The 13931-nt window shown below is 34.9% G+C and overlaps 1 protein-coding gene across 1 annotated transcript; it reads right to left on the bottom strand.

Annotated features, from left to right (window-relative positions):
• Nucleotides 1-8333: 8333 nt before the first annotated feature.
• LOC112727571 (polygalacturonase inhibitor 1) lies at nucleotides 8334-10711 on the bottom strand. Its single transcript, XM_025777370.3, has 2 exons — nucleotides 10101-10711; nucleotides 8334-8994 (listed from the first exon to the last, which is right to left on the bottom strand). Exons 1-2 carry the CDS (start codon nucleotides 10651-10653, stop codon nucleotides 8549-8551), a joined length of 999 nt encoding a protein of 332 aa, XP_025633155.1. The 5' UTR covers nucleotides 10654-10711; the 3' UTR covers nucleotides 8334-8548.
• Nucleotides 10712-13931: the final 3220 nt, after the last annotated feature.

Genomic DNA, 13931 nt, shown 5'->3' with positions numbered 1-13931 from the left:
TTATGCTAGCCGTGTTTTAAATGATGCCCAGAAAAATTACACAACCACAGAAAAAGAATTTCTTGCATTGGTTTATGCCATTGACAAGTTTAGATCATACTTAGTAGGATCAAAAGTAATTGTGTACACTGACCATGCTGCTCTTAAATATCTACTTACAAAGCAGGATTCAAAACCCAGGCTCATAAGATGGGTGTTGCTTCTGCAAGAGTTTGATATAGAAATAAGAGACAGAAAAGGGACAGAAAATCAAGTGGCTGATCATCTGTCCTGGATAGAACCAGTAGAAGGGGCGTCCTTTCCTTCTATTGAGATCTCTAAAACCTTTCCAGATGAGCATTTGTTCGCCATTCAGGAAACACCATGGTTTGCAGACATTGCAAACTATAAAGCTGCAAGGTTCATACCCAAGGAGTACAGCAGGCAACAAAAGAAAAAATTAATTACTGATGTAAAGTACTACTTGTGAGATGAACCCTATCTCTTCAAGAGATGTGCAGACGGAATAATCCGAAGGTGTGTGCCTAGAGAAGAAGCATAGAAGATCTTATGGCATTGCCATGGGTCGCAATATGGAGACCACTTCGGAGGTGAGCGAACAGCCACCAGGGTCCTCCAATGTGGCTTCTACTGGCCTACCCTCTATAGAGATTCCCGAGAGTTTGTACGTAACTGTGACAGTTGCCAGAGAGCTGGTAATCTGCCTCATGGTTACGCCTTACCTCAACAAGAAATCTTGGAGATTGAGTTGTTTGATGTATGGGGTATTGACTTCATGGGGCCTTTCCCACCATCATACTCAAACATTTATATTCTGGTGGCAGTCGACTATGTATCCAAATGGATAGAGGCCATTGCCACACCCACTAATGATACTAAGACAGTGCTGAAATTTCTCCAGAAACATATCTTCAGCAGGTTTGGTGTCCCTAGAGCACTAATTAGTGATGGGAGTACTCACTTCTGCAACAAACAGCTTTACTCTGCTATGGTCCGGTATGGAATTAGTCACAAGGTGGAAACTTCATATCATCCACAGACAAACGGGCAAGCTGAAGTCTCTAATAGAGAACTAAAAAGAATCCTGGAACGGACTATAAGCACCCGTAGACAGGATTGGCCGAGAAGCTTGGATGATGCTCTGTGGGCTTACAGAACAGCATTCAAGACTCCTATAGGGACCTCTCCATACCAGCTTGTGTATGGTAAGGCCTGCCATCTGCCCGTGGAACTGGAGCACAAAGCCTACTGGGCAACCAGATTCCTAAACTTTGATGCCAAATTAGCTGGAGAAAAAAGATTGCTCCAGCTGAATAAGCTAGAGGAATTCAGACTCACTGCTTTCAAAAATGCCAAGCTTTACAAAGAGAAAGCAAAAAGGTGGCATGACAGAAAGCTGTCACCTAGAGTCTTTGAACCAAGACAGAAGGTTCTGCTGTTTAACTCTAGGCTCAGGCTATTCCCCGGGAAACTGAAATCCCGGTGGAGGAGACCATATGTGATCACAAGTGTGTCACCATATGGATATGTAGAGCTTCAAGACATTGATTCTAATAAGAAGTTCATTTTTAATGGACAAAGAATCAAGCATTATCTTGAAGGCAATGTTGAGCAAGAGTGCTCAAGGCTGAGGCTATATTAAAAGCTCAGCAAGGTCCAGCTAAAGACAATAAAGAAGCGCTTGCTGGGAGGCAACCCAGCCATTAGCAAAGCTTTTTATTTATTTATTTATCTATTTTTAATTATAAAAGTTTAATATAAATAATCTTCAAGGTAAAGAATCAATTGCATAAGTTCACAGGGTTACAGAAGGATTCAGAATACAAAACAGGGAGAAGGAGCTCACTGGCAAGAAAACGCCAGTAAGAGGTATATTTGGGCGTTAAACACCCAAAAGAAGCATCTACTGGGCATTTAACGCCAGTAATGATACCTTTTTAGGCGTTAAACGCCATACCTGCAGCATCCTGGGCGTTCAGAAAAATGCCCAGTGACGAAAGATTTCTAGCGTTTAACGCCAGCCAGAAGCAACAGCTGGGCGTTAAACGCCCAGAACAGGCTACAGATGGGCGTTAAACACCCAAAACAAGCAGCAGTTGGGCGTTTAACGCCAGGATTGTGGAGGAGAGGAAGTTTTTGTTCCCAACTTGATTTTTTTTCAAAATTTCATATCTCCATCCATTTTTCTTGCATAAACATGTTCCCATACTTTCAATTTTCAAACTTTTTCCAAAATTTTTTTTAAATATCTCAATCCTAAAATTAAAACTTTCTCAATTCTTCTTCAACCTCATCTCAAATATTTTTCAAAACAAATCTATCTTTTTCAAAAAAATTTTTTCAAACTCATCAATATTCACCCCCTCCCCTTTAAATCCTCGTTCAGCCTCCCCCTCTCATCCACACATTCGAACTTGGCTCTCCCTCTATCCCTCTCCTTTCTTTTCTTTTGCTTGAGGACAAGCAAACCTCTAAGTTTGGTGTGTTTATCCGTGATCACTAAGCCAATACCCACCAAGATCATGGATCCTAAGGGAAAACAAACCAACTCAAGAGGCAAGAAAGAGAATATTCTAAAACCACTTTGGAATCAAGGAAAGTTCTTAACCAAAGAACATTCAGACCATTACTACAAAATAATGGGTCTAAGGTCAGTGATCCCGGAAGTTAAATTCGATCTGAAAGAAGACGAATATCTGGAGATCCAAGAGAAAATTCGAAACAGGAGCTGGGAAGTCCTAGCTAATCCTGAAACAAAGGTAGGAAGAAACATAGTTTAGAAATTCTACTCTAATCTGTGGCAGACAGACAGGCAGAGAATAGCTAAAACTGCATTCTATGATTATCGAACTCTGGTCAGAGGGAAGATTGTTCACACCCACCCTGACAAAATAAGAGAGATCTTCAAGCTGCCTCAACTGCAAGACGACCCAGACTCCTTTAATAGGAGAATGATGAGACCAAATCAGAGCTTGGACAAAATCCTAGAGGACATATGCCTCCCTGGAGCCAAATGGACAACCAACACAAAGGGTGTCCCAAACCAACTCAAAAGAGGAGATCTCAAACCAGTCGCCAGAGGCTGGCTGGACTTCATTGGGCGCTCTATACTGCCCACTAGCAACCGCTCTAAAGTCACCATCAAAAGAGCAGTGATGATTCATTACATTATGATGGAAAAAGAAGTGGAAGTTCATCAGCTGATTTCTTGTGAGCTTTACAAAATTGCAAACAAGAACTCCAAAGATGCCAAATTGGCTTATCCAAGCTTGATCTCTCTGTTATGCAAAGATGCTGGGGTAAAAGTGGGAGTAGATAAGTATATTTCAGTTGAGCAACCAATCACCAAAAAGTCAATGGAAGGACAAGTGCAGGATGACCTCATCAAGAGGAGAGCACAAGAGTTCCTCCCGGAAATTCCTCAATTTGAATACTGGGGGCGCCTAGAAGCATCTATCACCAAGTTGCAAGAAGCTATGGATCAACTGAAGGAAGAACAGCAAAATCGAAACAGCATGCTCTGCAAACTGCTTAGGGAACAAGAAGAGCAAGGGCGTGAACTGAAAGAGCTGAAGCGCCAGAAGCTATCTCTTGAAGGACCAAGCACCCCACAGACTAAAGAGGCATCTACCTCCCAAAGCAAAGGTTGTTGAGTCCTAACTCTGTGATAACCTTTTATCTATTTCAAGAGTATATGAGTATTAAAATTAGAGTCATTTGTCTTTATGTCTTTAGTTTCTTTTCTTTTATTGCTAAGTGTCTGCTTTTATACCTAATTTATATTATTTCCATTAAATAATAAATAAAGATTAGAGTCTATGCCTTAAAGTTATGAACATCCTATGAATTCATCACCTTTCTTAAATGAAAAATGTTTTAATTACAAAAGGACAAGTACATGGTTTCGAATTCATCCTTGAAATTAGTTTAATTATTTTGATGTGGTGACAATATTTTTTGTTTTCTGAATGAATGCTTGAACAGTGCATATGTCTTTTGAATTTGTTGTTTATGAATGTTAAATATGTTGGCTCTTGAAAGAATGATGAAAAAGGAGAAATGTTATTGATAATCTGAAAAATCATAAAATTGATTCTTGAAGCAAGAAAAAACAGTGAATACAAAAGCTTGCGAAAAAAAAAAGAGAAGAGAAAAGAAAAATGGCGAAAAAAAAGAAAGAAAAAGAAAGAAAAAGAAAAAGTAAGCAGAAAAAGCCAAAAGCTCTTTAAACCAAAAGGCAAGAGCAAAAAGCCAATAGCCCTTAAAACCAAAAGGCAAGGGTAATAAAAAGGATCCAAGGCTTTGAGCATCAGTGGATAGGAGGGCCTAAAGGAATAAAATCCTGGCCTAAGCGGCTAAACCAAGCTGTCCCTAAGCATGTGCTTGTGGCGTGAAGGTGTCTAGTGAAAACTTGAGACTGAGCGGTTAAAGTCAAGGTCCAAAGCAAAAAAAAAAAAAGAGAGTGTGCTTAAGAACCCTGGACACCTCTAATTGGGGACTTTAGCAAAGCTGAGTCACAATCTGAAAAGGTTCACCCAGTTATGTGTCTGTCGCATGTATGTATCCGGTGGTAATATTGAAAAACAGAGTGCTTAGGGCCACGACCAATACTCATAAAGTAGCTGTGTTCAAGAATCAACATACTGAACTAGGAGAATCAATAACATTATCTAAATTGTAAGTTCCTATAGATGCCAATCATTCTGAACTTCAATGGATAACGTGAGATGCCAAAACTATTCAAGAGGCAAAAAGCTACTAGTCCCGCTCATCTGATTGGAGCTAAGTTTCATTGATATTTTGGAATTTATAGTATATTCTCTTCTTTTTATCCTATTTGATTTTTAGTTGCTTGGGGATAAGCAACAATTTAAGTTTGGTGTTGTGATGAACGGATAATTTATACGCTTTTGGCATTGTTTTTACATAGTTTTTAGTATGATTTAATTAGTTTTTAGTATATTTTTATTATTTTTTAAATAAAAATCACATTTCTAGACTTTACTATGAGTTTGTGTATTTTTCTGTGATTTCAGGTATTTTCTGGCTGAAATTGAGGGACCTGAGCAAAAATCTGATTCAGAGGCTGAAAAAGGACTGCAGATGCTGTTGGATTTTGACCTCCCTGCACTCAAAGTGGATTTTCTGGAGCTACAGGAGTCCAATTGGCGCGCTCTCAATTGTGTTAGAAAATAGACATCCAGGGCTTTCCATAAATATATAATAGTTCATACTTTACCCGAGTTTAGATGACGCAAACTGGCGTTCGATGCCAGTTCTCTGCCCTATTCTGACGTTAAACGCCAAAAACAGGTTACAAGTTGGAGTTAAACGCCCAAAACAGGTTACAACCTGGCGTTTAACTCCAGAAATAGCCTAGGCACGTGTAAAGCTCAAGTCTCAGCCCCAGCACACACCAAGTGGGCCCCAGAAGTATATTTCTGCACTATCTATCATAGTTTACTCATTTTCTGTAAACCTAGGTTACCAGTTTAGTATTTAAACAACTTTTAGAGATTTATTATGTACCTCATGACATTTTCACGTTTTATATTGTATCTCTACGGCATGAGTCTCTAAACTCCATGATTGGGGGGTGAGGAGCTCTACTGTGTCTCGATGAATTAATGCAATTACTTCTGTTTTCTATTCGATCACACTTGTTTCTGTTCTAAGATACCCGCTCGTACTTAACCGTGATGAATGTGATGATCCGTGACACTCATCACCATTCTCAACCTATGAATGCATGCCTGACAACCACTTCCGCTCTACCTTAGATTGAGAGTGTATCTCTTAGCCTTCTGGTTCATGATCAGAGTCTTTGTGGTATAGGCTAGAATTATTGGCGGCCATTCCTGAGATCCGAAAAGTCTAAACCTTGTCTGTAGTATTCCAAGTAGGATCTGGAAAGAGATGACTGTGACGAGCTTCAAACTCACGAGTGCTGGGCGTAGTGACAGACGCAACAGAATCAATGGATTCCATTCCAACATGAGTGAGAACCGACAGATGATTAGCCGTGCGGTGATAGTGCATTTGGACCATTTTCACTGAGAGGATGGATGGTAGCCATTGACAACGGTGATCCACCTACATACAGCTTGCCATGGAAGGAGACCTGCATGCGTGAAGAAGAAGACACTAGGAAAGCAGAGATTCAGAAGGCAGAGCATCTCCAAAACCTCAATTTGTTCTCCATTACTGCATAACAAGTACTATTTAATTTATGCTTTTTACTCTTCATAAATATAATCACTCTTATCATTGATTTCCTGACTAAGAATTACAAAATAACTATAGTTTGCTTCAAGCCGACAATCTCCGTGGGATCGACCCTTACTCACGTAAGGTATTACTTGGACGACCCAGTGCACTTGCTGGTTAGTGGTACGAGTTGTGAAAAGTATGATTCACAATTCGTGCACCAGTTACTATCATATATTAGTTCATAATTATTACACTCAAAAGTGCATACTAATTTAAAAATAAAATTCAAAAAAAAATTTCATAACTCTTATGTGAATCATCTACACTCCTATAAATGTAACGAATGAGTAAATTTAACTTTTTTTTGTTATGAGTATTTTTTTATTATCTAATGCATACAAAGTCACATATTTTTATTTATGATAAAAGTTAAAAATTAAAATTAAATGACATTAGTACTTTTTTGTTTAATAAAATTAAAATAAAGTATAAAAATAATGATAAAAACTAAATAAATAGATGGCTCTAGAGAAGGATAATGCTAAATTTTATGTCATTATGTATGAGAACAGTTATTTATTTTATTATATTTATTTTTGTACTAAATAACAAAAAAGTTAAATTTTATGTCCGTTTTTTATTACTTATTTTACTTATCTATAACTGTTTAGATTAGACTTTATAGTTATTGAGTCATGTTTCGTTCCAACAAAAAAAAATAATTATAAAATTATTTTCACTTTTTTTATTAGAATACATCTATTATATCATCATGATTTTAATAATTGCTATAAAATTTAAAATTAAATAAACATATATTTATTTTGATTAAATCTAAGAGTGAATTATATATATTTTTATAGTCAAGAAATAAACTTAATTTTTTTTTATAATAAATAGTTTTTCAATCATCTAATTTATAAAAAAAATTTCATCTTTTATTTATCCTAAAGGTTAAATATTAAAACTAATATTAATACTTTTTTATTAATAAAACTAAAATAAAACATAAAAATAAATCTTGAATAAAAATAAAAATACAAAATTTTGAATCTCAAAATATAAAATGATTATAAGATAAAAAAAATTACTTAACTTTTTTCAGGTAAATTATATTAGATTTTACGGTATATTTAAATAAAATGAGAAGGATGTAAGAGAAGATGGATAAAAAAAGTTTTTTTGATTATACAGTAACAGTAATATGAGATGATAGATAACAAGGGATGTAAGAGATAATGATAGAAGTTCCGTGAATGTGAATTAATGAGATAAGAGAGAACGTGAATGTATGTGATAAAAAAGAAGATGAAATAGTGGAAGTTTTTTAACGTAGAATAATTGACATATAGTGGGTAGATTATTAAAAAGGACAAAATTAAAAAAAAAAATTAGACACCAAAACAGATTTTGCCATTATATATTGTTATAGATATTAATATTTTCTTATGTGGATAATGGGTATAATATTTATTTACTGAATTATAAAACTTGTCCTATCATAATCTCATATTTTTTAATACAGATATTAATTCATGGTCTATTTTACTAGTCCTACAGTAAATCTTAATTCTCTTTACGAGTCCTTTTCTATCTAAAGCCTATATTTATATTTAATGGAATCTTTGTGCTAAAATTATATTTAGATGACGTCTAATGCTCAATATATCATAAGCAATGTCTTCATGTAGTTTATATTATTTTGGGTGCTTAAGACTTATTGAACCAACTATATACTAGTAAGGAAATATAATGCGGCCATTTAATATGTTTGATTTTGGAGACATATATATTGGGATGATGATGTTGTGTGTACTAAATAATTATTGTTGGTACGGGTCTACAGGATGATAAGAGACTATGTCTGCTTTTTATAAATTTAATTATTTGGCTTGTTAAGGGGCTTTGAACGCCAATCATAACTTGATTGGGTGATGATAAATTTAAACTTTTTAAAATTTAATTTAAATTAAATAAAAGACTAATTAATTTTTTTGATCCTACAATAACATGCATGTAAAAAGTATACAGCCCTTTGAATACCAAAATGGTTGTTTAAGAAGAAATCTTGTTTCCAAAATAAATACTTTCAGCATAAACAAATTAAACTTTGCACATCCCAATTAGGAAAAACAAGAGATAGGAGATCAGTTATTCAAAGTTACCATCAATTGGTGACCATTATTAAAACTTACATAATTATCTCCATCCATTTGAAAATAAAAAGGAAATTACAAAAAAAAAAAAAAAATTGAAAAGCACAATGGATATCATGAATCTCTCAAGAGCATATGAAATGAATTAACTAGAGCTTACATCCCTTTGTAACAAACATTGTTCACTTGCAACTTGGAAGTGGAACCCCACACAAGCACGCATTATGGGAGTATGAAGACACATTAAAGCTCTGCAAATTTCCTCCCTTTGGAATCTCACCACATAGTCTATTGTAGCTCACATTCAACGACTCCAAATTCTGCACTCCAATAGGGAGTTTTCCGTAAATTCGATTGTGACTCACGTCTAATGTTGTCATATTCACAGGTAATTCTACTCTTCCAAGGTCGAACTCCAACATATTCCTCGAGAGAAACATTCTAACTGTCCCTTTGTTGGACCCAAAAAGCATGTATGCATCACCTTCAAGCCTATTTTGTGACAAACCAACATAGTACAAGTTGTTCATCTTTCCTAAGGAATCTGGGATTCTCCCTGAGAGCTGGTTATGCGATAGGGCCAGAGTGAACACATTCTTTAGGGAGCCATATGAATCAGGGATTGTACCTGCAATGGCAATAAGAAAAAAAATTAGGGGAGCTGGAAATATATTTATATTACAATTTTTAAGATTCTCTTATTTTTTAAGCTATTAAGATGAAAAAAGTTAGGAAAAAGGTTTTTTTTTTTTTTTTTAGTTATTTGTTTTTTATTTTATTTAAAAAATGTAGCGGACTTGTTTTTTCGAAAAAAAGAAAAAGAAAGCAATGTAAGAGAAGGAAAATACAAAGATCGATTACTATTAATATATAGAATTAATATGCTTCAATATTATTCTTACAATTTTTAATAAGATAAATCTAACATTTTACTATTAAATAAATTTAGTAAAAAGACCTAGCTACCTAATTATGTATATAACAATTCCTTCTATTTTAATATATACACTACAAACAATTATCTTAGTTTTAAAAAAATGTTAACTTATTATATCGAATATTATTTTATTTATTAAATTTTTAATATTAAAATACAAAGAATATAAAGTAATTAAGTTTTATTTATTATTATTTTTATAAATAATTAAATTATGTATAAATGTTAAATTATTATTTATTTAAAAAATAATTATGTGATATAAATGTTTTTTATCGAAATATAAATTAAATATGACTTTATTTTTAATTTTAATAAAGTAAAAAGTACTTCTGGAAACTTTAATTATTACTAATAAAAAAAGTACTTAGCTTCAAGGATTACACTGAAATGCAAAATAATTTTTGGATCTCCATTAAAAAAAAATATTCTTTTTAATATATAACTTAAATAATACATATATTTATATATAAATACATAATAATTAATTTTTGAGAAATGTTAGGGAATCAATAATTTTTGTGATTTATAGCCATCAAATAGCCATAAATGATAGTTTTAATGGTATGAGATTGGTGTGAAATTTCATCTAATGGCTCACTTTCTTTTGCTGGTTAAATGCTGGACATAATTTAACAAAATTGCTACCCCTGACTTTTTCTTAATTTTATAAATAATTTTTAGTGTGCAGATGATACTTTCCTACAATATATATGTATATATTCACAAATCGATAGTAGCAAATAGTGTGTAGTAACATTTTTATTATTTTTCGTTTTTAAAAGGGGAAAAAAAACCTGTAAGCTTGTTGTTGTCAAAATCCATCCTCGTGAGAAGATGCAACTGAGAGAGAGAAGGAGGGAGTGTCCCAGAGAGTTTGTTGAAGGAGAGGTCCAAGTCTACCAGGTTCTTGAGTTTGCCCAAGGAGCTTGGTATTGGACCAGAGATGGCGGTGTCGGATATGGTAAGGAACATGAGATTTTTGAGCTTTGAGATGGATTCAGGGATTGGGCCAGTCAGGTTCGGGAATGCGAACAGAAAGAGGCGTTCCAAGCGTGGAAGGTTGCCGAAGGAAGGCGGAATCTGAAAGGCATGGCGGTCGGCGAGGTTGCCGATCAGGGTGATGTACTGCACTCGGTTCGTTTTGTAACCGCAACTCACGCCACTCCATGACATGTCGCAGCAATCTGTGTGTGGGCTCCATGACGAAAGAAAAGATGGGTTGTTTGCTTCTTTCTTGATTTGGAGAAGGACTCTTTTGTCCTCTTGGTTGCATGTTGATGATGCTGATGATAATGATGCTTGGGAGATTAACGTAATGAAGAGGAGACACAACACTACGCTTGTCATTGCTTCTCAACTTGTTTGTATTTAGTTAATTGGGGCGAGAAAAATAGGCCGGGAAGAACCTTTGTTTATATAGCCGTCGATATCATCATGTAATAAATGTAAGTAGGTAAAGTTGCATGCTAGCAGCTTTGCATAATTCTCTCAACCCGTGATTATATTTTCAACGACGGCGGTAACTTGTCCAAAACAGTTGTCTGCGTTCATTGGTATATAAACCGACGCGGAGACAGGAGAGTAATGTTTTTCTCATGAATTTAGAATTTGGAATTTGACTCGCACTCTTCTAAATATTTTCTATAAATAATTTTTAATATGAAGAATACTATATTATTAACAAAAGTTATTATTTTTTTATTGATATTTGATAAATTTTAAAAACTAAAATTAAATTTTAAATTTTTAAATTTTAAAAAATTCTAAATTCAAATAATATAATAAATAATATCAATTAAAATATTAACTAATATTAATAAAGAGTGTTGGTTCTTATTGACTTTTTCTTTTAATATTATTGTCTTTGTTAACAAAATTAAAATTTCAATTTAAAATTCGAGTTTATAATCTAATTATTAATAATCTAACATATATATAAAATATCAACTAATACAATTATTATTATTATTATTATTATTATTATTATTATTATGTTAAAATGGGCTTAGTTAGCATTCATGAAGGAGAAGCAGGTGATGAAGTGTAGTCTGAGTCCGTGGTCGATCGAGATACTATCTGCTACCACAGAAGAAATGAATATTTATTTATTCAATAGGCCAAATATTCAAAGGTTTCAAGTTTCTTTTCGGCCTACCAATTATGAGTCACTAACTACATGCGCATAGCTCATTGTATCTAACATCAAAAGTAACGCACGTCGTTGTATTATTATAAAAATATAATAAGAAGCGGAAGTTATCCACATCTTTTGTGAGGAAAATTTTGCTTCCGATTTACTTGACAACCATAGTATGATAATGAATTTACTCTAATGTGCATTATTGTAGGATTGTATGATTATGCAGTTTGAACTATATTATTTAGAAGTCCTGCTTTTATCTAATGAACTCTTTTTTTCGTCTAATTTACATGAGATTCAAGGATACTTAAGAGATGGCTTTAACTAAATTTCATTTTTTTTTTATATTTATTGGAGGATAAAATATATTTTTATTTCTAATATTTTTTTAAAATTTTAAAATTGTACTGTCATCAATATTTAATTTGATTTAGTTTTATATTTGACTCAATTTTGGAAGGCCAACACTTTTTATTAATATTAATGCTCCGACCTGAAACTATAGGTCGATCTCGATCGAGATCTTTGATGGTGGTCGGAACCGCCGAGTCCGACTTGTTGGGCTTGGTGGTGCCGCTGATCCTTCGTCACCGGAGGGTGGTGGTACCTGCAAGAGACTCCGATGCTTAAATTAGCATGGGCTTTAAGCAGATTTTTAGTAGAATCAGAATATGAGTTATACTTGGTGCTCTAGTGTATTTATAGTAGCGTGAGCTGATCTTTCTAGATAAGATAAGTTAGTTATCTTATCTTATCTTTAAGTGAGGTCATCTTATCTTTAAGGGAAACCGCCTCTATCTTTCTAGGCTGTAGCTTCCTTTAGATTTGGACGGTGTCCCTTCATTTGGGCCCGCTTGGGCTTCTTATGTCGATTTGGCCGAACTCTTTTAAAGAAGAGGTCAGGTGTCCTGACCAAAAGAAGTCGATTGCTTTATCTTTAATCAGTCTGGGTCGGATAGCTCGACCCAAGGTATGAACAGTGCCCCTGCTTGAGCTCGACTCTTCTCTAAGGGTCATGTCCTTTAGACTTCGATCCCTTTGAGGAAATCGAGCTCGAGCATTTCGCCTTGGGTCGATCTCTATATAACTCCTGCTGGACTCCTTTGAATGCGGAGCGTTTTTCTTTTTCCTTTGTTAATTACCGTGCGCGTTGCGCTTCCTTGGGAATATGCGAGGGTTAAATGCTCATTAACTCCTCTTTTGCCGTTTCCTTCTTTCCCTCTTTTTATTTCATTTTGAATTTTAAAGCCTCATCTTTTAGTTTCTTCATCTTCTCCTTTTACCCTTTTCGTTTCGTCGCTTCACTGAAGTGCTTCGTCCCCTCTGCTTCTCTCGTGCTTCGTAGATTTTCTCTGCCTTCTTTAGCTCGAGAGTGTTCGATCGTTGCCCTTTTTTTCTCTTTCTTTATAGGTTGGTATCTCTTCCTCCATTCTTTCATTTTGATGACTTGTCTTGGTATTTCATGTCTGCGAAAGCTTTGGCCAAATCCGCTTTGAAAAGCTTGATCCTTTTTTTCAAAGGTTGCATTTTTTATTAATGCTGTGATTTCCTTGACTTGCCCCTAACTCATTGCTTTGCTGTAGCGCTTTGTCTTTCGCATTTTTGCGTCTCCAAGCCTTCTGTTTTCCTTGCCTTGAAGCGACTGTTTGGTGTGGACTTGCGCCATTCTTCGTTATTACCTTCTTCTCTACAGGTTAGTGTTTTCTTTCTTTTCTCTTTTTGCTTTCGACAACTGTGCATGCTTTTGATGTAAGGCTTTGACTTTGTATTTGGTTTTTGTTTTGAAAAACTTTGATTCTTCTGTGAAAAGATTCCGTCTTTTTGTGTCTTGCTTGATCCACAGCTTTGTGATTTTTCCTTGTTGCTCGCTTTTTGAGAAGAATGTGCGCCTTCTGGTGATCTTGCTTAGGGTTTTCGTTGCTGTGCTTGCTTCTTTTCATCGTTGTCTGGCTTCTTTTTGTTCTAATTTAACAATCTTTTGATGATAAACTGTCAGTAGGAAAAGTTGTAACTTTGATGTTTTTTGTTGGTGATGATGACTTTCGCTCTGTGGAGTGTTGATTCTTGTTTACGAGATGTTTAGGGCATAGACCATGGATTTCCTTTTTCCTGGTTCTTACCTTGTTATTGCCTCCAAAGGGTACCCCTGGACTTTGGTGTAAGTCCTGGGGTTTCCCTTTTACTGTCGTAACTAACTTCTTGATATTCATATGCTATTGTCCGAGTTGTTTCCTTCTTTATCCGAGTTGTCTGGTAGTAACCCATTTTTACTTTTTCTTTCTTTAGGAATAGTAGACCCAAGTCTTCTCACAAAAACATTGTTGAGATGTCTACTAAGATCACGAACGGCATGTCAGATTGGCCGGATTCCATTGTTCTGATGTGTGTTACAGTTGCTGACTTTGAGTATTGTGTGCAGCTTAGGAGGCACCATAGGATTTGTAGTGATAGGGATCAAGAGAAAAGCTATGAGTTAGTGTCACCT

Source organism: Arachis hypogaea, chromosome 12 (assembly GCF_003086295.3).
Source record: "Arachis hypogaea cultivar Tifrunner chromosome 12, arahy.Tifrunner.gnm2.J5K5, whole genome shotgun sequence".
Lineage (NCBI taxonomy): Eukaryota > Viridiplantae > Streptophyta > Magnoliopsida > Fabales > Fabaceae > Arachis > Arachis hypogaea.
The sequence above is the reverse complement of the archived record's forward strand: the minus strand, read 5'-3'. Positions and strand labels throughout refer to the sequence as shown.

Coding starts and splice junctions, on each gene's coding strand:
- LOC112727571 (XM_025777370.3), bottom strand. CDS start 10,653: ATGACAAGCGTAGTGTTGTGTCTCCTCTTCATTACGTTAATCTCCCAA. Junction 8,995..10,100: donor TGACAACAACAAGCTTACAG/GTTTTTTTTCCC, acceptor TTGCCATTGCAG/GTACAATCCCTGATTCATAT.